This window comes from Momordica charantia (assembly GCF_013281855.1).
Source record: "Momordica charantia cultivar OHB3-1 chromosome 10 unlocalized genomic scaffold, Mcharantia_2.0 BLBB01000010.1, whole genome shotgun sequence".
Classification (NCBI taxonomy): Eukaryota; Viridiplantae; Streptophyta; class Magnoliopsida; order Cucurbitales; family Cucurbitaceae; genus Momordica; species Momordica charantia.
Window position 1 is genome coordinate 10,498,452 of NW_028275158.1, and position 15,975 is coordinate 10,514,426.

General features: G+C 33.8%; 1 protein-coding gene and 1 long non-coding RNA gene across 3 annotated transcripts; both read left to right on the forward strand.

The window, feature by feature from the left end:
- Positions 1-1,740: 1,740 nt before the first annotated feature.
- LOC111019006 (endoribonuclease L-PSP family protein) lies at positions 1,741-5,825 on the forward strand. The gene is made up of 6 exons (XM_088119236.1): positions 1,741-2,030; positions 3,171-3,286; positions 3,536-3,580; positions 3,653-3,726; positions 4,946-4,995; positions 5,540-5,825. The coding sequence occupies exons 1-6, from the start codon at positions 1,838-1,840 to the stop codon at positions 5,632-5,634; spliced, it is 573 nt and encodes a 190-aa protein (XP_087975362.1). The 5' UTR covers positions 1,741-1,837; the 3' UTR covers positions 5,635-5,825.
- A 4,698-nt stretch (positions 5,826-10,523) lies between these two features.
- On the forward strand, positions 10,524-15,622 carry LOC111019031 (uncharacterized). 2 transcript variants are annotated; one of them, XR_002602486.2, is made up of 3 exons: positions 10,537-11,917; positions 12,269-12,443; positions 13,566-15,622. It is a non-coding gene; the product is annotated as an uncharacterized LOC111019031 (long non-coding RNA). The 2 variants fall into 2 exon arrangements; XR_015788438.1 differs by having other exon boundaries at positions 10,524-11,917; positions 12,269-15,622.
- The last annotated feature ends 353 nt before the right edge of the window (positions 15,623-15,975 follow it).

The window sequence follows — 15,975 nt, forward strand, 5'->3', positions numbered from 1 at the left end:
TCGATTTAAGTTTTATTTCTCGTGTATTTCATGTTTTGAAAAATAGGAAAACTGATTATTGTTTGTGTGTTCCTTGTTCTTAATTTTTTAGTACATTATTATGTCAATTTTGAGGTCTCTAGTCTCTGTGTGTGAGGATGCGAGGTTTATTTGAAATATTTGTGGTGGGAGGTTAAAGAAGAAGGGCGAACTCGGGCGAAGTGAGATGGACCTCGAGCGAGGTTGAAGAAATTTGTTCTTTCGCTCAAGGTTTATTAATTTTGTGTCAAAATTCTCAGGAACGACCTCGGGCGAAGTTGAGCCTGAGGTAATTGAAAGACACTAAACCTGGAGCGATGTTTGGAAGAAATTTCAAATCTTGGTCGAGGTTCTAGGCCTCTGAAAAATTTCTCGAGCGCGGTCTCACCCGAGGTTGAGACCGAGGACTTTTCTAGATGCTTAGAAACCTCGAGCGAGGATTTAAATTTGAAAGTCGCTCGAGAGTTTGTGCTCTCTGTTATTTTTCTCGAGTTCGACCTCGAGCGAGGTTGAGCCCGAGGTATTCGGAAGAGGCTGAACCTCGAGGTAAATTCGAGGTTGAGCCTGATGTTACCTCGTGGTTGAGCCCCTTCAATTACCTCGTGCTTAACCTCGCCCGAGGTCGAACCCGAGAAAAATAACAGAGGTTCAACAAGAGTGATGTTCCTTCTTCTTCTTCAACCTCCCACCACACAACTGAATTACTATCAACGTAACCTTCCACATACCTTAATTTTAACAGTACAATAACTAAGGAAAAATCAACAAATAACATGAAACGAAAAAAAGAGTAAAATCGAACAACGAAATCGACGGAAAAATACCAAAATAGATACATTAACATTCATGTATTCGTTCATCTAAACATATGAAAATATCGACGGAAAAAAAGTCATTTAACTCCTCAACCCACAAAAAACGAAGCCCTAACCATTCAAATCGACGGAACAATGGAAAAATTGAAAAAAATGAAATTTACCTTGAAGATTAAATCCATTTCTTTCACTTTGTTTCAAAACGAATTGCCAAGAAAAGGGGAGCAAAAACGGAGAGAAAGAGGAGCGAACAGTTTGACTTTTTGAACTAAGTGGTAGTACTGTAATTTTGTTTCATTTTAAATTTAATTAAATATTCAAGTGGGTCATTTGGGCACATTTTGAAGGAGTGGGTCATTTGAGCATTCCATAAACTTTTGAAGATTATTTAAATCAATTTTCGAGGAAAGGAGAGGAGTGAAGGAAGAGAGAGAAATGAAGAAAATGGTAGATAAAGGAAGATGAAGGGGAAGGAGAAGAAGTGTTGGAAGAGAGAGAAACGGAAAAAAGAAAAACAAGCTACATAATAAAAAAAAAACCCACCTAATATTATAATAACATAAAATTTATAAAAAAGTGACACCTCGTATAAAAATCACAAATTAACAATATCATGTTATTTTTCCATTATTCAGGAATCATTTTAAACTATTTTTTAAATTTCAGAGACTAAAAATGCACATTTGGAAACTATAGGGACAAAATGGACACTGAACCTCTCAAAGAACCAGAAGTGTATCTCATTTTACCTAGGTTGTTGTCCACTGCTGATAAAGATGATGAGATTATCTGGGACATGATAAAAAGAAGGAAAGAAGGTTTTTTCTCTGTTAAAATCGCCAAAGGACAAAAAGAAAAAAATAATAGAAAAAAAAAATCCAAGCTTCTTTTATGGTTCTCTTCTCAAATTGTAATTTAAATGAGACGTTTTTGCTAATTACCAAAACATAAACACAGCGAGGGGCTCAGTGCGAACAGCCAGAAGCAGAACGAAAGCGACACAGATGGCTTGGTGTGCGGCTCGGACCTTCCACATGCCGGCGTTCGACGTCACTGCGCTCCGCTCCAAGACCCCGCTAGCCGTCGGCGTCGGTTGCGCTTCCGTCGCCGGCACCACCTTGTGGCGATCTTCATCAACTTCCCCTGCTTCCAAGCGCCAAATGCCGTTCGCATCCCTTGGCATTTCCGCGGATACTTGTACGCCCTTTCTTCTCTCCTTTTTTTTTTTTTTTCTTTTCGTTTTCTGTTCAGCTGCTGAGAGAATTTTCGCTGCTATCTCAGAGAAATCGGATTGTTAATTACCTTTTTCTATTGTCCTTGGACGGATTTTGTATGGTTTGATTTGAGTTTCTACTGACAAGTTATTAAAGCTCTGATATCTGGCCTTTCTTTGGGATTAGATTTAACGCTTGGTGGTGAAATAATAGATTATTGGTATTCTTTCCCCTTTCTGTGCAAGAAAACTGTAATATCGGGAAACATTGTAATTTGTACGAAATGTGCAGCTAATTCAGTTCTTTTCATCTTAAAATTAGAAACCTCATCGTTAACACTCTAGAATGGTATGGTGCAGGCAGCGGGTATAAACTTGGGCATTCACATCCTAAATCACCAAAATAATTTTGAGTTAGAATTATGTACTTGATTTAAAATTTTAATTTTGATCATCCATTTTTAACTAAAAACTAATTAATTTCTAAATGTGATATGAAGATATGTATTGAACACAATATTATTAGTCAGTTCAACTTACTCGTACAAAATTAGTTCTTCATAATAATAAATAAACAAAAATCTGATGGGCAACCAAGACTTTCAGTGCACCATACGTATACAAGGAGGATGTTGGATAATGTCGGGAATAAAGGGGACAAGGTGTAGGACAGCGGTTATGAGAGAGTATGCGGAGTGCTGTATACTTGTCCTTCCCTGATTGTAATGTGCTAGAATGGGAATAGGCCACATAGGGATCAGCGTATTTGACGTGGGCTTGGAGCCTTGCATGTGTATCAGATTATTTTGTGTTTTTGGCTTAGAATTTCCTTCCAACGAAGAGAGCATCTGACCTCTCTAAGAGTTAGTAGACTTGTTCTTGCTGATTTTATTTCGTTAAATGAATTTTCATCAATAGGCCTTTTCGGTTCCCATCAAAATCTAAATAGGCATTAAGTAAATTCAAATAGACAACACTTATTCAATTGCCTCCAAGTGTTTTGGAGATATACAGGCTGTTAGTATCTCTTTTTGGATAGTTTTCCTTCCCTGATTGTTGTCGTGTGCTGAATGTTTCAAAACAGACGCATAACCACCACTTAATGTCAACGTCTTTTGTGGCAGGTATCAAGGAAGCTGTTCAGACTGACAAGGCTCCAGCAGCATTAGGGCCATATTCTCAGGCTATCAAAGCCAACAACCTTCTCTTTGTGTCTGGTGTCCTAGGTCTAAATCCTGAGGTAGCTTCATCACTTTATGATTGTTATTCCCTTTTATTTGATTGTGCTTACGTGTTGATTCAACCTAAACATTGCTCGAGGGATTAGGGTTAGACATTAGTGCCTCCAGTATAAATCTCACAATCTTGATTTGTAATTGATATTGTAAAAAGGAAAAAAAAGAAGAAGGATGAAGTGGGTTTCTCTTTGTGTGCGTGTGCATGTTGTCATGATGTCTAACATAATGTGTGTCCTCATGTTTGAATGCAGACAGGGAAATTTGTCTCAGATGATGTTGAAGGCCAAACTGAGCAGGTATATCCTTGTCCTTGTAGATCAAAATTTTGAGCTGAATATCAAAACTTCTAAGTTAATGAAATATTGCAGGTCCTCAAAAATATGGGTGAAATATTGAAAGCTGGAGGTGCTAGCTATGCTTCAGTGGTTAAGACGACCATTATGTATGAAAATTTGGCCTCTTTGCTTTATGATCTTAATATTTGAAGAGTAGGGAGTTGTTTGGTAGTTGTTCTAAAAAATGGTTTCATGGTATTGTCTACTTTTAGGAACAACATTTGAGTGGCTGATAAAAGTTAAGATTGTTTGACCCAACAAGCACTATTTACAATCTCATAATTTTGGAATGAAGAACAAATTTAGTTATTCTAAAGGTCTAGGTCATATTTCCCAATTTTTAGTAGCTATTCTCTAAATGATCTTATTACAAGTTGGAAAGCTCTCTTATAATTGCCCATGTGGCCTTTTGTATATTTCATACCATCAATGAAATATTTGTTTCATATCAAAAAAAAAAAAAAAAAAGGTCTAGGTCCGATTTTAGTCTAAAAAATTTCATGTTTATTGTATTTTACTTCCATATTTATCAACCTTTTGTTTTAGCCTCTTACACTTTATATTAAAAGTCATTTTAGTCTTTATAATTATTTTTGCATAAATCACTTTATGGAAGCTTGACAAAGTATATCTTTTGATAATTTACTTGATGAGTAGACGTCCATGTGAACAAGTAGTATTTGAAAGTAGATGTAATAAGTTATTTTTTGAGGATCAAAATGGATGAAGACTTTTGTTAAATAATTAATTGAAAATCAATGATATGAATGAAAAATACGTTTATAGAAGAGTGTAGGGACTAGAATGTTTAAAATTCAGAGACTTGAAGAATGAGTATCAAAAGTTATGGACAAAAATAGGATTCTATTCTAAGAAATATGTCATCTTTATGAGAGAACAATTCTTAGACGATATTGATAGAAACTCCTTTTTATTATTTATGATTAGAGGGATTACAAGGGTCTAGGGAGAATTGGAGAGCTCCCTGATCTCTCCCAAACATTCCTACAGACAATAGCCTGAAAAGATAAAACACCTACCTCTCTACAAGGAGTATATACCTTAACAGCATGCCCAAAATACCCTTTCTTACCCGTACACTGGTCCCTCCCCTCTAACAGAATTCTTACTTTTTCTCTGCTATACCCGCGTGTCTCTTCCTCCTATAGTAAACGTTCATCACCCTAGGTCTATCAGATATTTACCTAGACCCATTTTCAATAATGGATTGTTCTAAAAGTATTGAAAAAGATCTTTCAGAACATAACCAAGCAGCCCTACGTTTTTCCACTGATTCAGTTATTTATTCACAATTATTTCTTGCAGGTTGGCTGATCTGAAGGATTTCAAGAAAGTAAACGAGATTTATGCTAAATGTAAGTTTTGTTAAACTTAAACTGAATCTCTAATCTCTCAGTTATCGGATGCTGAGCATTTAGCTTAGATATGCCTTTATGATCACCCTCTGTGCCCATTACAGTTCAACTTTAGTTTCTAGAGTATAGTTATTTTAGTAAATTTAAAATTTGCATCTTCGATGAATTTGTATATGATTCTACTTGGAGAATAAGATGAACTTTTCTTTTTACCTATTTTTCTGGCTGTGTGAAATTACCCACATGGTGGTTACTTCGATACTTTGATATATTGGTTCATGGTTTTCTTTTGATCCAATTGTTGCGGGTCAGTTGATGAAAAGTGGATGTTCTATTTACTGAAGGGTAATTGAAATCACGATGAATTGATGATTCTATGATTCTATCCATATTGCTTTGATATATTCTCTTGAGATAAGAATGTATTCTTCAACTAAAAAATCTGTGATTTCCTCAGATTGATGACATTAACTTCATTTTTAGTGACTTCAAGCTGAAGTTGACATGGTTTTCACATTGGTTTTGTTTGCTAATTTTTATGCAGACTTTCTGTCCCCTGCTCCAGCTCGGTCAACATTTCAGGTTGCAGCATTGCCTTTGGATGCTAAGGTTGAAATCGAGTGCATCGCTACACTTTGAACTCTAACCTAATTTCAGGTACCCAGTTTTCAAGACATCATAAACTAATAAGTTGGAGATAGCAATCACACAAATTCCCACATTAAATTTTGCTTCTGTATTCTCTGAGACTTTCTTGTTATAGCATTTTGTGACCACTTGACAGTCATCTGCATGCTTTTTACCTGTGGAATAGAAGTTAGATGAACAAACCAACTGTCCAGGTTCTTTGTTCTTTAATAGACCCGCCAACCGTACAATTGATAGGAGATAAAAGAAAAACCTTGAACGCGTTGGCCCCTAGAATCCACTTGTCCGTATAGCCCCTTCCAATTCTCCATTTAGCCAGCCCCCTTCAAAACCAACTCGCTTCCCGGAGAACGCTTCTCGAAGTATAAGATTATCAATATTAGGAAAGTATTTGGCTTTTAAGGATTTTAGCAAGAAGAGGTTCAAGATCATTGATAATTCTTCGAGAGTGCTTCGCAAGAAGTACTTTATTAGAACACTTAATATCCTTAAAACCCAACTTTATTAGAACACTTAATATCCTTAAAACCCAAGCGTTGATGTCCACGCTCTCACCTTACCCGGTGCATTTTTTGTTCTAGAAGCTAAGTATCTCGTGCATGCTCGTCTAGGAGTGTTTGCCTATGATCACATACCCAAACTATGCCCAACTATCCTTTCAATGCCATGTATTTAGTTTTGTTACTATTTGTATAGAGTTTTGCAAGTGAGCAACTCCTGCTGTGTCTAATGTTGAACCAGTCATTGCAAATTTGACTTAGAATATAAGGCCCGTTTAATAACCTTTCCGTTTTCTGTTTTCAATTTTTCTTAAGAAATCTAAACATCATGCAACAACTAGGTTTCTTGTTTCTTTTTTTTGGGAACATTTTCAAAATTGTATAGAAATTTTGGAAATAACCTAAACAAGTTTCTTCTTTCTTGTTTTCGTTTCTGTCTACAACTATCTCTTTAAAAATGTTTTCAAATGTTCTTTTCTACTTATATTTTATAAACCATGTTCTGCTAAAATATGAGCTGAGGCTAGACCCGTGATCGAACATTGTCCGCGAATTCTAATTTTGCTCGAGTTACTTGAAGCAAGTTTCACATAATCACTTGACCACCCGTCATAAGAAAGTGCTACCCCACCTAAGACTCCCTTGGAGTTTGATTGATTTCCATAAAACATGTCGGAATGTTAAAAAAAACCTCATAGTGTAAGTTGGAATTACTTGATTTCATTCCCAGCTCCCTTCTACCAGAAGAAGGGAGGGAGGGCAAGCTAATTTCTAAGGTACTTCACTAGCTGGACAATCAAAACATTTTTGTTGCACTATGAAGTAATTTAAGATGGATTAATAATTCTCTCAGAAGCGTTTCCTTTGGTTCTTCAGTAAATCTTCAATTCGACAAAACTACATAGAAAGCCTTAAAATAATAAACCTAACAAATTTTTGCTTTCAAATTTGTTTAAGACAGAGAAACCTTCCATTCTCTCAACCTTTAAGTATCAAAAAATGTCACCGTTTCCCACCTTCATATTTGGCTGACTCATCTTTCTCATTGAAGTCTAAAAAGAACACCACTCCACACTTCCAGAGATGCAAGGTTACCACGTAGATAGCCAATTAACTCTCAGTTTTGAAGAATGACCACGGGATAATTATCAACTAGCAAAATCAAGGGAGTCCTACTGATTTGTTTTCCAACCCATTTTTATAGCAAAATCTCTGTTGTGGTGCCTTTAGGTATAGGGGAGCTGAGCTCTAACTCCCAAGCAACAAAGTCATTTTTAAAACTGTTATTTAAAAATGATGATAAAAAAAATCTTAAAGAATATATAATAAGGATTAATAAAAATATAATTAGACATAGAAATACTAACCCATCAAGCTAGAGCCTTATGAGTAGAGAAAATATAATGTATTGTAATATTATATAAAGAAAATGGCTTCTTTTGTATACCCAAAGCTGTGTCTGCCTGCCATTACAAATGAATAGAAAAATATGAAACACATAACCTAAAATGTAAACGAAGAGGTTCTTCTACCTCCAAACCCTAAAGTGATGCAAACGACTCGAAGCTCAAGTATGTACTTGTCAATTTTATCGGCTCGAAGAAACTCGAAAGCTTAACATGCAATTAACTAGTTTAATATCATAAGAAACATTCATCTAGTTGCATTCCTCCCTGCAATGTATTGAAAGATACTTTTCAGAAACGCATCAGATTGTAATCAGAAGAAATCCTCACTAATACTTTCTATTTTTTCCCCCTAAAAGTACTTTCTTTAATCGACTTCAATGATATGAATTAAAATACTATTTGCTTCAACTTCTAGATCCTTGATGTTCTTCGGTGTTTTCAAATGCTCTCTTTTGTATTCCCGAACATTGTGGATTTAGATGCAAAGTTTTTTAGTTAGTAAATAATATTTTAATTTTAGTTTAATTAGTCTATAATTGATCATTTTTAACTACCATATCTAAATATATAAGTAATATACTTGTGGAAATGTTGTCGCGATGAAAACGTCGAAATACAATTATGAAAACTAATAGAAGTTAATTGAATTAGTAAACTAAAGTTCAATGTTGTTGGATTATGTTTTATTGATAATTTATAATCCAATACAATCTTTAGTTACGTAAAATCTGAACCTCAACATCTTCATCGATGTCGACATTTCGAACTTTAGATATAATATGATATTTGGTCCATTGACCTCAAAATCTAATAGGGAGAAATTTATTGTACTACTAAGGTACATATCCTAGCTATTCAATATTCGATCACGTAATTATTAATATATTATTTCATTATAAAAGGTTCATACTATTTATTTGCTTTAATTGGATAAAGCATGCCATATGATTTCTTAGAAACAAATTATGTTACTAATAAAATATTTGCGTAATATTTATATATATTTAAATAATATATTTCTTAGTAACATTATATAAGTTTGAGGAGGGGAATCAATCAATTTTTTTTTTTGAAACATAGGAATCAATCAACTTAAACAAAATTCATATCAACACTTATTTATTAATTACTTTTATGAATTTAATACTATTATATAAGTTAACTTAATATTTATAAATATTTGTCGTGCCTTGCCGTTATAATGTGAACGTTTTTTTTTAAAAGGGTATAATGTAAAAGTTTTTTTTGAATTACGATATATTTGCTTACTTTTCTTAATAGAACATTTTTTTAAAAGATAAATCAAAATGTTATTAAGGGTCATTTGATAACCAATTTATTTTTGGTTTTTGGCTTTTTGTTTTTAGTTTTCTAAAAATAGGGGTATTTATAACTAATTTGTTTTTAATTTTTAAAAATCATTTGAAAATTCTATGTAAATTTAAAAAAATAAATAAAAATCATAAACTTATTTCCGTTTTTCAAAATCTAATTTTTCTTTTAATATTCAACTCTTTTTTTTCTTTATCGTATTTATTTCTAACAAAATTCTCTCACTCTAAAATTTTTTCATCATAAATTTCTCTTTGCAAAATTTATTTTTCTCTCACTAAAATTTTTATATTTTAAATATTTATTATTATTTCTTTCTCCAAAATTTTAATCCTTTATTTTTTTTTCGAACAGATCAACCCTCATTTCTCTCTCTAAAAAATTAATATTTTCTCGAATTTTTTCTCTCTACAATTTCGTTTTTTAAAACTCTTTTTTCTTCTTAATCTATTTTTCCTTTGAAAATTATATCTTATTTTCTCGTTTAATTATCTGTCTCTATAATTTTTTTATTTATCTTTCTATTTATTTATTTTCTCTAAAAGTATATTTCGAATATTTTTTTTATCTTTAAACTTTTTCTCACTATAATTGTTCTTTTTCTTTCTAATTTTTTTTTCTTTCTAATTTCATTTTTGTTTAACATATATTTTCCTCTCAATTTTAATTTGTTCTTTAAAATTTATCTCGTTTTGTATTTAAATTTTCTTTCACTAATTTTCTTTTTCTCTCCAAAATTTATAAAGTTTATTTTCATCTGTCTAAATTTGTATTTCGTGTCTCTACATTAGGGATGACAGAAACTCCCATCGGGTCCCTACACGAAAAATAGGAAATTCATGCCCCAAACCCGTCCGGATTATATTTTTTTAATAATTAATATATATATATATATATATATTTATTTATTTATTATAAAATCAAATACTAAATTAAATTTAGTTGCATGAACGAGAGAATCACGGCAACAAAATTTGAAAAAAAAATTAACAATGCACCAAAATATCTTAAAAAAAAGATTCAATCCCACAACAATATCTACAATGTTTTTGTTTGATAAATGCACAAATCCATATTTTGAGAATCACCACACCGAAAAAAAAAAATGTCTGACAGTCGATGACAAGGGTGAAAAATCCATCAACATATCGACGTATGAGTCAGACATTTTTGAAACATAGATTAAGACACTTATTTTCTACCAAAAGGCTGTGAGTTTGAATCCTCACTCCCACTTGTTGTACTAAAAACATTTTTATGTATAACAAAGATTCTTGTATAGGGTAATATACAACTATAAGGTATTTTGTTTGAAAATTACATTTCTCAAAAAAAAAAAAAAAAGGTTTTAATTCTTTGTAGAAATGGTGAAGGTCAAGGTAGGGTAAAGAACAAGGTGAAGCTAAAAATTACTTGGCAGTCGGAGTGATTGGGAAAAGGAAAAGCAAAGAAGAAGAAACTATATTATTAGATACTGATAAGAGGTAGTATTATACCATGTGAGTCCAAACGTTTAAAGGTCGACTAACTATGTATCTTTTCCAATATAGGAGAAGAATACAAAAGAAATGACAGAGGTAGCAAAATCCAAGGCAGTGAATTACAAAAAGAGAATCAAAAGGCTACTTCACAGGTAAAGAAGCAAAAAATCGACAGAAAATAGCATAGATATGTTTTCTTTCTTGAAAAGAATGTATATATGTTAACTCATAATCTAATCTTTCATAAGGGACTACAGAATCTATGAGGAGTATTAGCTTTTAGTTAGTCTGTTTAGATTACTCTTGTATATTAGTTTGTTTAGATCTCTCTTGTAACCTCTTGTAACCACGACTTCCAACCTTAGCTTCATTTAATGAAATTGTGCAAGATTTAACCTACTCTCAAAGTTGAATATGGTATCCGAGCACTATTGAGAATTTACGAGGGTTATTTCAATCTTTTCCTCTTTTTTGGTTACTTTGCCATTCTTGAATCAGTTTCTTCAATTTTCACTTGCCATGCCTGATGATGCACCTCAAGATCCAGTAAATCCCACTCCCACTACGAGCTTATCTCTTCTTTGAACCAGTCTTCTCTAGTGCCACATGCGAATCCGTATTTTCTTCATCATTCTGACAACACCAGCCTCGTTCTGGTTTCTGATTTGCTCACAGATGAGAACTATACTTCATGGAGTCGATCCATGACTATTGCACTCACGGTGAAGAGCAAGATTGGCTTCGTCGATGGAACTCTTTTGTGACCTACGGATGACACGTTGAGTTCCTGGATCGTTTGTTATGTGGCGATATCTTGGATTTTTAACTCTCTTTCCAAAGAAATCTCTGCTGGTGTTTTGTTCACTAAGATCGCACAAGAAATATGGTTGGATCTTAAAGAACGCTTCCAATGCCAAAATCGACCACGAATTTTTCAGCTTAGGCGCGATTTATCAAATTTTGTTCAAGATCAGTTATCTGTTAGTGAATATTAGTGCATACTTCACCTGATTGAAGAGTCTCTGGACCAAATTGGCTTCTTACTGCCTTTTTTGCACCTGCGGCAAACGTTCAAGAGGTGGTGTTAAAGCTACAGTTGAATACTTTCAAATGGAGTATGTCGTGTTTTTTGATGGGTCTCAAGAAGTTTACAACATGTGATTTCGTCTCCTTCATTTGCTAATGCCACAGCACTTCTGGCGAAAAATTCTTCCCATACTTATGGTTCATGCTCCTCTTCCTCATCTTCTTAGTACAAGAAAAAGGAGAAGTCCGTTTGTACTCATTATGACATTGTAGGGCATACAGTTGATCGATGCTATAAGCTTCATGGAGATCCTCCAGGAAATCCTTCCTCAAGCGTTAGTAATTCTCCGACGACCACATCTTCAAAAACTTCCACCACGTCTACCACTCTTCCTGATTCTTTGGCTGGACTTAATACTGAACAATGCCAAGGACTATTGAGTTTGTTGCAACTCAACTTTCTAATGTTAAGAGTGACACTATTCGGACCTTGGAGCATCCTGATTCTTTTCCTCATACGTTGTAGGTATATGCTCCTATGATTTATCCTCTCAACATTCTTTTGGTTAATGGATAATTGATTCAGGAGCATCTGCCCATATATGCTTTTCTCGAGCATTGTTTATTTCTTTAAAATCAGTTTCGGGGTTTCTGATAAGACTTGCTTAAAGGCTAAAAAAGAGTAGTTTTCATGCTTGGTTGGGGGTTAATTATGATGAAAAATGTATGTTAATGCTTATAATTCATGGAAAATGTGCATATTTCGTTATTAAGGACTGGAAAATGTGCATATTTCCTTATTAAGGACTTAGACAAGTAGTTAGAAGCAAATAGAGGCTAATTGATGAAAATTTGTTTATTTTGTGAGGAAAATTAGAAATTGATGACTGCAATGCGTCAGGCACGCAAGTATTTCCAAATTATCAGAAAGGATGCACTAGCCAATTGTTTTGGAACTTCCAGCTTCGCAGTGCGCCATAGATTGTCAAAACGGGAATAACAACTTTTTGGTCCAAGATTCAGTTTGACTCCTAAAATCTCTACAAATAGTGGTAATTTCTTAAATACTTGTTACATCCATGTCCTATAAAAGGAGCCTCCAAACATCATTTGTTTGCTTTTTCTTTCTAATTCTTGTCAACTTTAACTTCTAAGTTTGAATTCCAGTTTTAAGTTTTGTTCTTCCTTTATTATTTTTAAAATTATTTTTTATTTATTTTATTTCAATTCTGTTTGTTCTAAGTTTGTACTTCCCTTTCTATTTTAATGAAAATGCATCACTTTGTTACCTTCTCTTGTTTTGTGGTTTATTTCACTCCCTAAATTGTTTCTTCAACCTTCCTACGAATGTTTAGTTCTTATCACTATAAATTACATCTATCAGTGAGCACGACGTATTACGCTCTCTTTGCTTATCTTGATTGATACAATTTATCTAGTTGATTTTCTTGTTGGTCACTTGTTTAAATCACACTAGTTTGAATTTAATTCTGAGAATGTTAGAGTCAAACGGATCTCATCAAGATAAAACGGGAAGTTACTTAGAAATAAGAACTAAAACAAGATCCTAGACATAGGCTCTCTTACCCGTTAAACGTAAGTTGGCACTTGATTTATTTAGGATTCTAGAGTTGCATAGACATATGTAAACACTAGCCTAAGTTTCTAAACAAACCAAAAGCGGTATGGAATAGGAGTTGAACCAGTTTGCATAAATTGAGTGTAATTACGGGCACATTTGGTAGGTGTAATTCATCATTTTAGAACTAAACAGTAGTAGGGGGTTGGCCTTTTAAATTCTATTATTTTCGTGTGTTTTTCGTGTTCAACCAATCTCACCAATTTTTATCACAAACCTAATTGCTCATTCCAACAATTTGCGAAATTAATTTTAAAAGAAAACTAGTCCCTGTGGAGACGAACTTGGAATATTTCCAGATTATTACTTGTGACAGTGTGGACTTGCACTTAACCTCTAGCTATTAAGCTGAGGCGCAACAGTTACTTTGTCGAATCAATCTCGTGTTTTTGTGGATTTTATTGGTGATATACCGATCACACCTAGTCTGTTGCTTCGCGTTCCTACATTCCGGCTCAATCTGATTTCTATCAGCGGTTTAACACATGATTCTTCTCTAATGGTTTGTTTTGTTGATGACTCTTGTCTTATCCAGGACAAGTTTCTCTTGAAGACGATTGACAAGGGTAGTCTTTGGAAAGGTTTATATGTTGTTGTTGGTGCTTCTGATATAGTTTGTACTATCTTAGTATGTCTTCCATTCATACTTTGCATGCTAGGCTTTGAAACCCATTAGATAAGCATTTGTTAACTGTACAACCAGTTTGCAATTGCTAATCCTTGTTTAGTATGTCATCTAGCTAAACAAAAGAAGTTGTTATTGGTTGCTCACAAGAACATTGTAAATAGTTTATTTGATTTAGTACATTGTGATATTTGGGGACCTTATCAAGTTCATCCTCATGCTAGATTTCGATATTTTCCCACTATTGTGGATGATTTTCTGTGTTATACTTTGATATATCTGATACGCCATAAATCTGATGTTTTATCTATTGTTCATTGTTTCTTTTCAACTGGTTAAAACTCAATTTGGCAAAGACATTAACCAGAATTAGCCTTTACTGATTTTTTCATGCTAAAGGGATCATTCATCAATATTCTTGTGTGGGTCGACCGGAACAAAATTCTGTAGTGGAAAGAAAACGTTAGCAGTTATTGAATGTGGCTAGGTCCTTGTATTTTCAGTCTCGGGTACCCATTAAATTTTGGGGAGAATATGTTCTCACTACCTCTTTTATAATTAATTGTAGTCCTTCTCCTATCTTGGAATGACATGCCCCTTTTGAACGCTTACACGAACATCTTGTTGATTATTCTTATCTACACGTATTTGATTGTCTCTATGTTGCATCCACATTGACCACACAACATTCTAAGTTTCATCCATAGGCAATTGCCTATATTTTTCTTGGTTATCCTCCTGGCATTAAAGGGTATCACCTTTATGATATTGAGAACGGACAAATTTTCATTTCACGGGATGTTATTTTTCATGAGTATATTTTTCCATTTCACAATATTTCTCTAGAAAATGTTGTTGTTGATCCTTTTCCATACATTATCTTGTCAAAATCTTTTGGTTATTTTGGATTGCCCATGACCACTGCTTATTCTTCTTTTGAGGTTAATGATGGTCTGCCCTCTGAATTGTCTTCTGATGCTTTACATACTGATTTATGTGATGATATATCTGTTGGTTCTCTTCATGCCTTGGTTTCTGACGGTATTTATGCTGATTTTCATCATTCTGCCGAGCAAAATAATAGTAATGTTGATTCTTCTACTGCTACTGACTATTCAGTTTTTCCTATTACTAACATTGAAAATTTGGCATTTACTTGCTCCCTGATAGTCCTCTCGTACTGTTCAAAAACCATCATATCTTCAAGATTATCATTACAGCCCTCTCCAGTATTCTCCATTACCTTCTACTTCTTTGAGATATCCATTGCAAAATTATTTGTCATATGCTTCCTTGTCATCTGGGTATTGTCATTTTGTGTTGCATGTTTCAACCCATTATGAACAAACCTTTTACTATCAAGCAGTTCCTCACTCTCATTGGTGGGATGCAATGCGTGCTGGATGGGATGCCATGGAAGCTAATAATACTTGGTTCACAGTGCTTTTGCCTTCCGGCCACTATTCAATTGGATGGAAATGATTTTACAAGATCAAACATCATTCTAATGGATCTATTGAGCGTTATAAAGCGAGGTTTGTAGCTAAGGGTTTCATTAAGCAAGAATGCCTTGATTATATTGAAAGTTTCTCACCTGTTGCTAAATTAGTTACGGTCAAGATCTTACTTCATCTTGCTATTTCATATAATTGGCCCTTAGTACAATTGGATGTTAATAATGCTTTTTTTTACATGGGGATTTGTTTGAGGAGGTGTATATAGATTTGCCTTTAGGATATAAGTATGATAAGGTTTTCCCTAAGGGGGAGCATTTAGTTTGTCGACTTTATAAGTCAATTTATGGACTCAAACAAGAATCTCGTCCGTGGTTTGACAAGTTTTCACATGCTTTATTACTCCTTGGTTTTAGGTAAACTAAGTCGGATTATTTTATGTTTGTAAAAGGATCTGGTGATAACTTTTTTGCTCTTCTTGTTTACGTCGAAGATATTATCATTACTGGTGCATCTTCCTCTTTGATCTATGATATTATCATTACATGGGTATTGCACATCAATCCATACTTCAAGAGGGGCAACACTATTCTCCTTAGTTTACGGTATTGAGGTTGTTCTTCCGTTAGAAGTGGAGATACCATCATTAAGGGTTCTTATGGAAACTAAATTGTAAGAAGTTGAATGGATACGTGCTCCGTACGAACAATTGAACTTTGTGGAAGAAAAACGGTTAACAGCTTTAAGTCATGGACAACTTTATCAAAGAAGATGAATGCGTGCATATGATAAAAAAGTACTTCTGAGAAGGAGATCTAATATTGAAAAGGATACTTCCCTCTCAACAAAAAGATTATCGAGGAAAG

What these genes read in the sequence shown, in the direction of transcription:
- LOC111019006 (XM_088119236.1), top strand. Translation starts at nt 1,838, where the DNA reads ATGGCTTGGTGTGCGGCTCGGACCTTCCACATGCCGGCGTTCGACGTC. An exon ending in TTGAAGGCCAAACTGAGCAG is followed by an intron (nt 3,581 to 3,652) that starts GTATATCCTTGT and finishes GAAATATTGCAG; the next exon opens with GTCCTCAAAAATATGGGTGA. An exon ending in AAACGAGATTTATGCTAAAT is followed by an intron (nt 4,996 to 5,539) that starts GTAAGTTTTGTT and finishes ATTTTTATGCAG; the next exon opens with ACTTTCTGTCCCCTGCTCCA.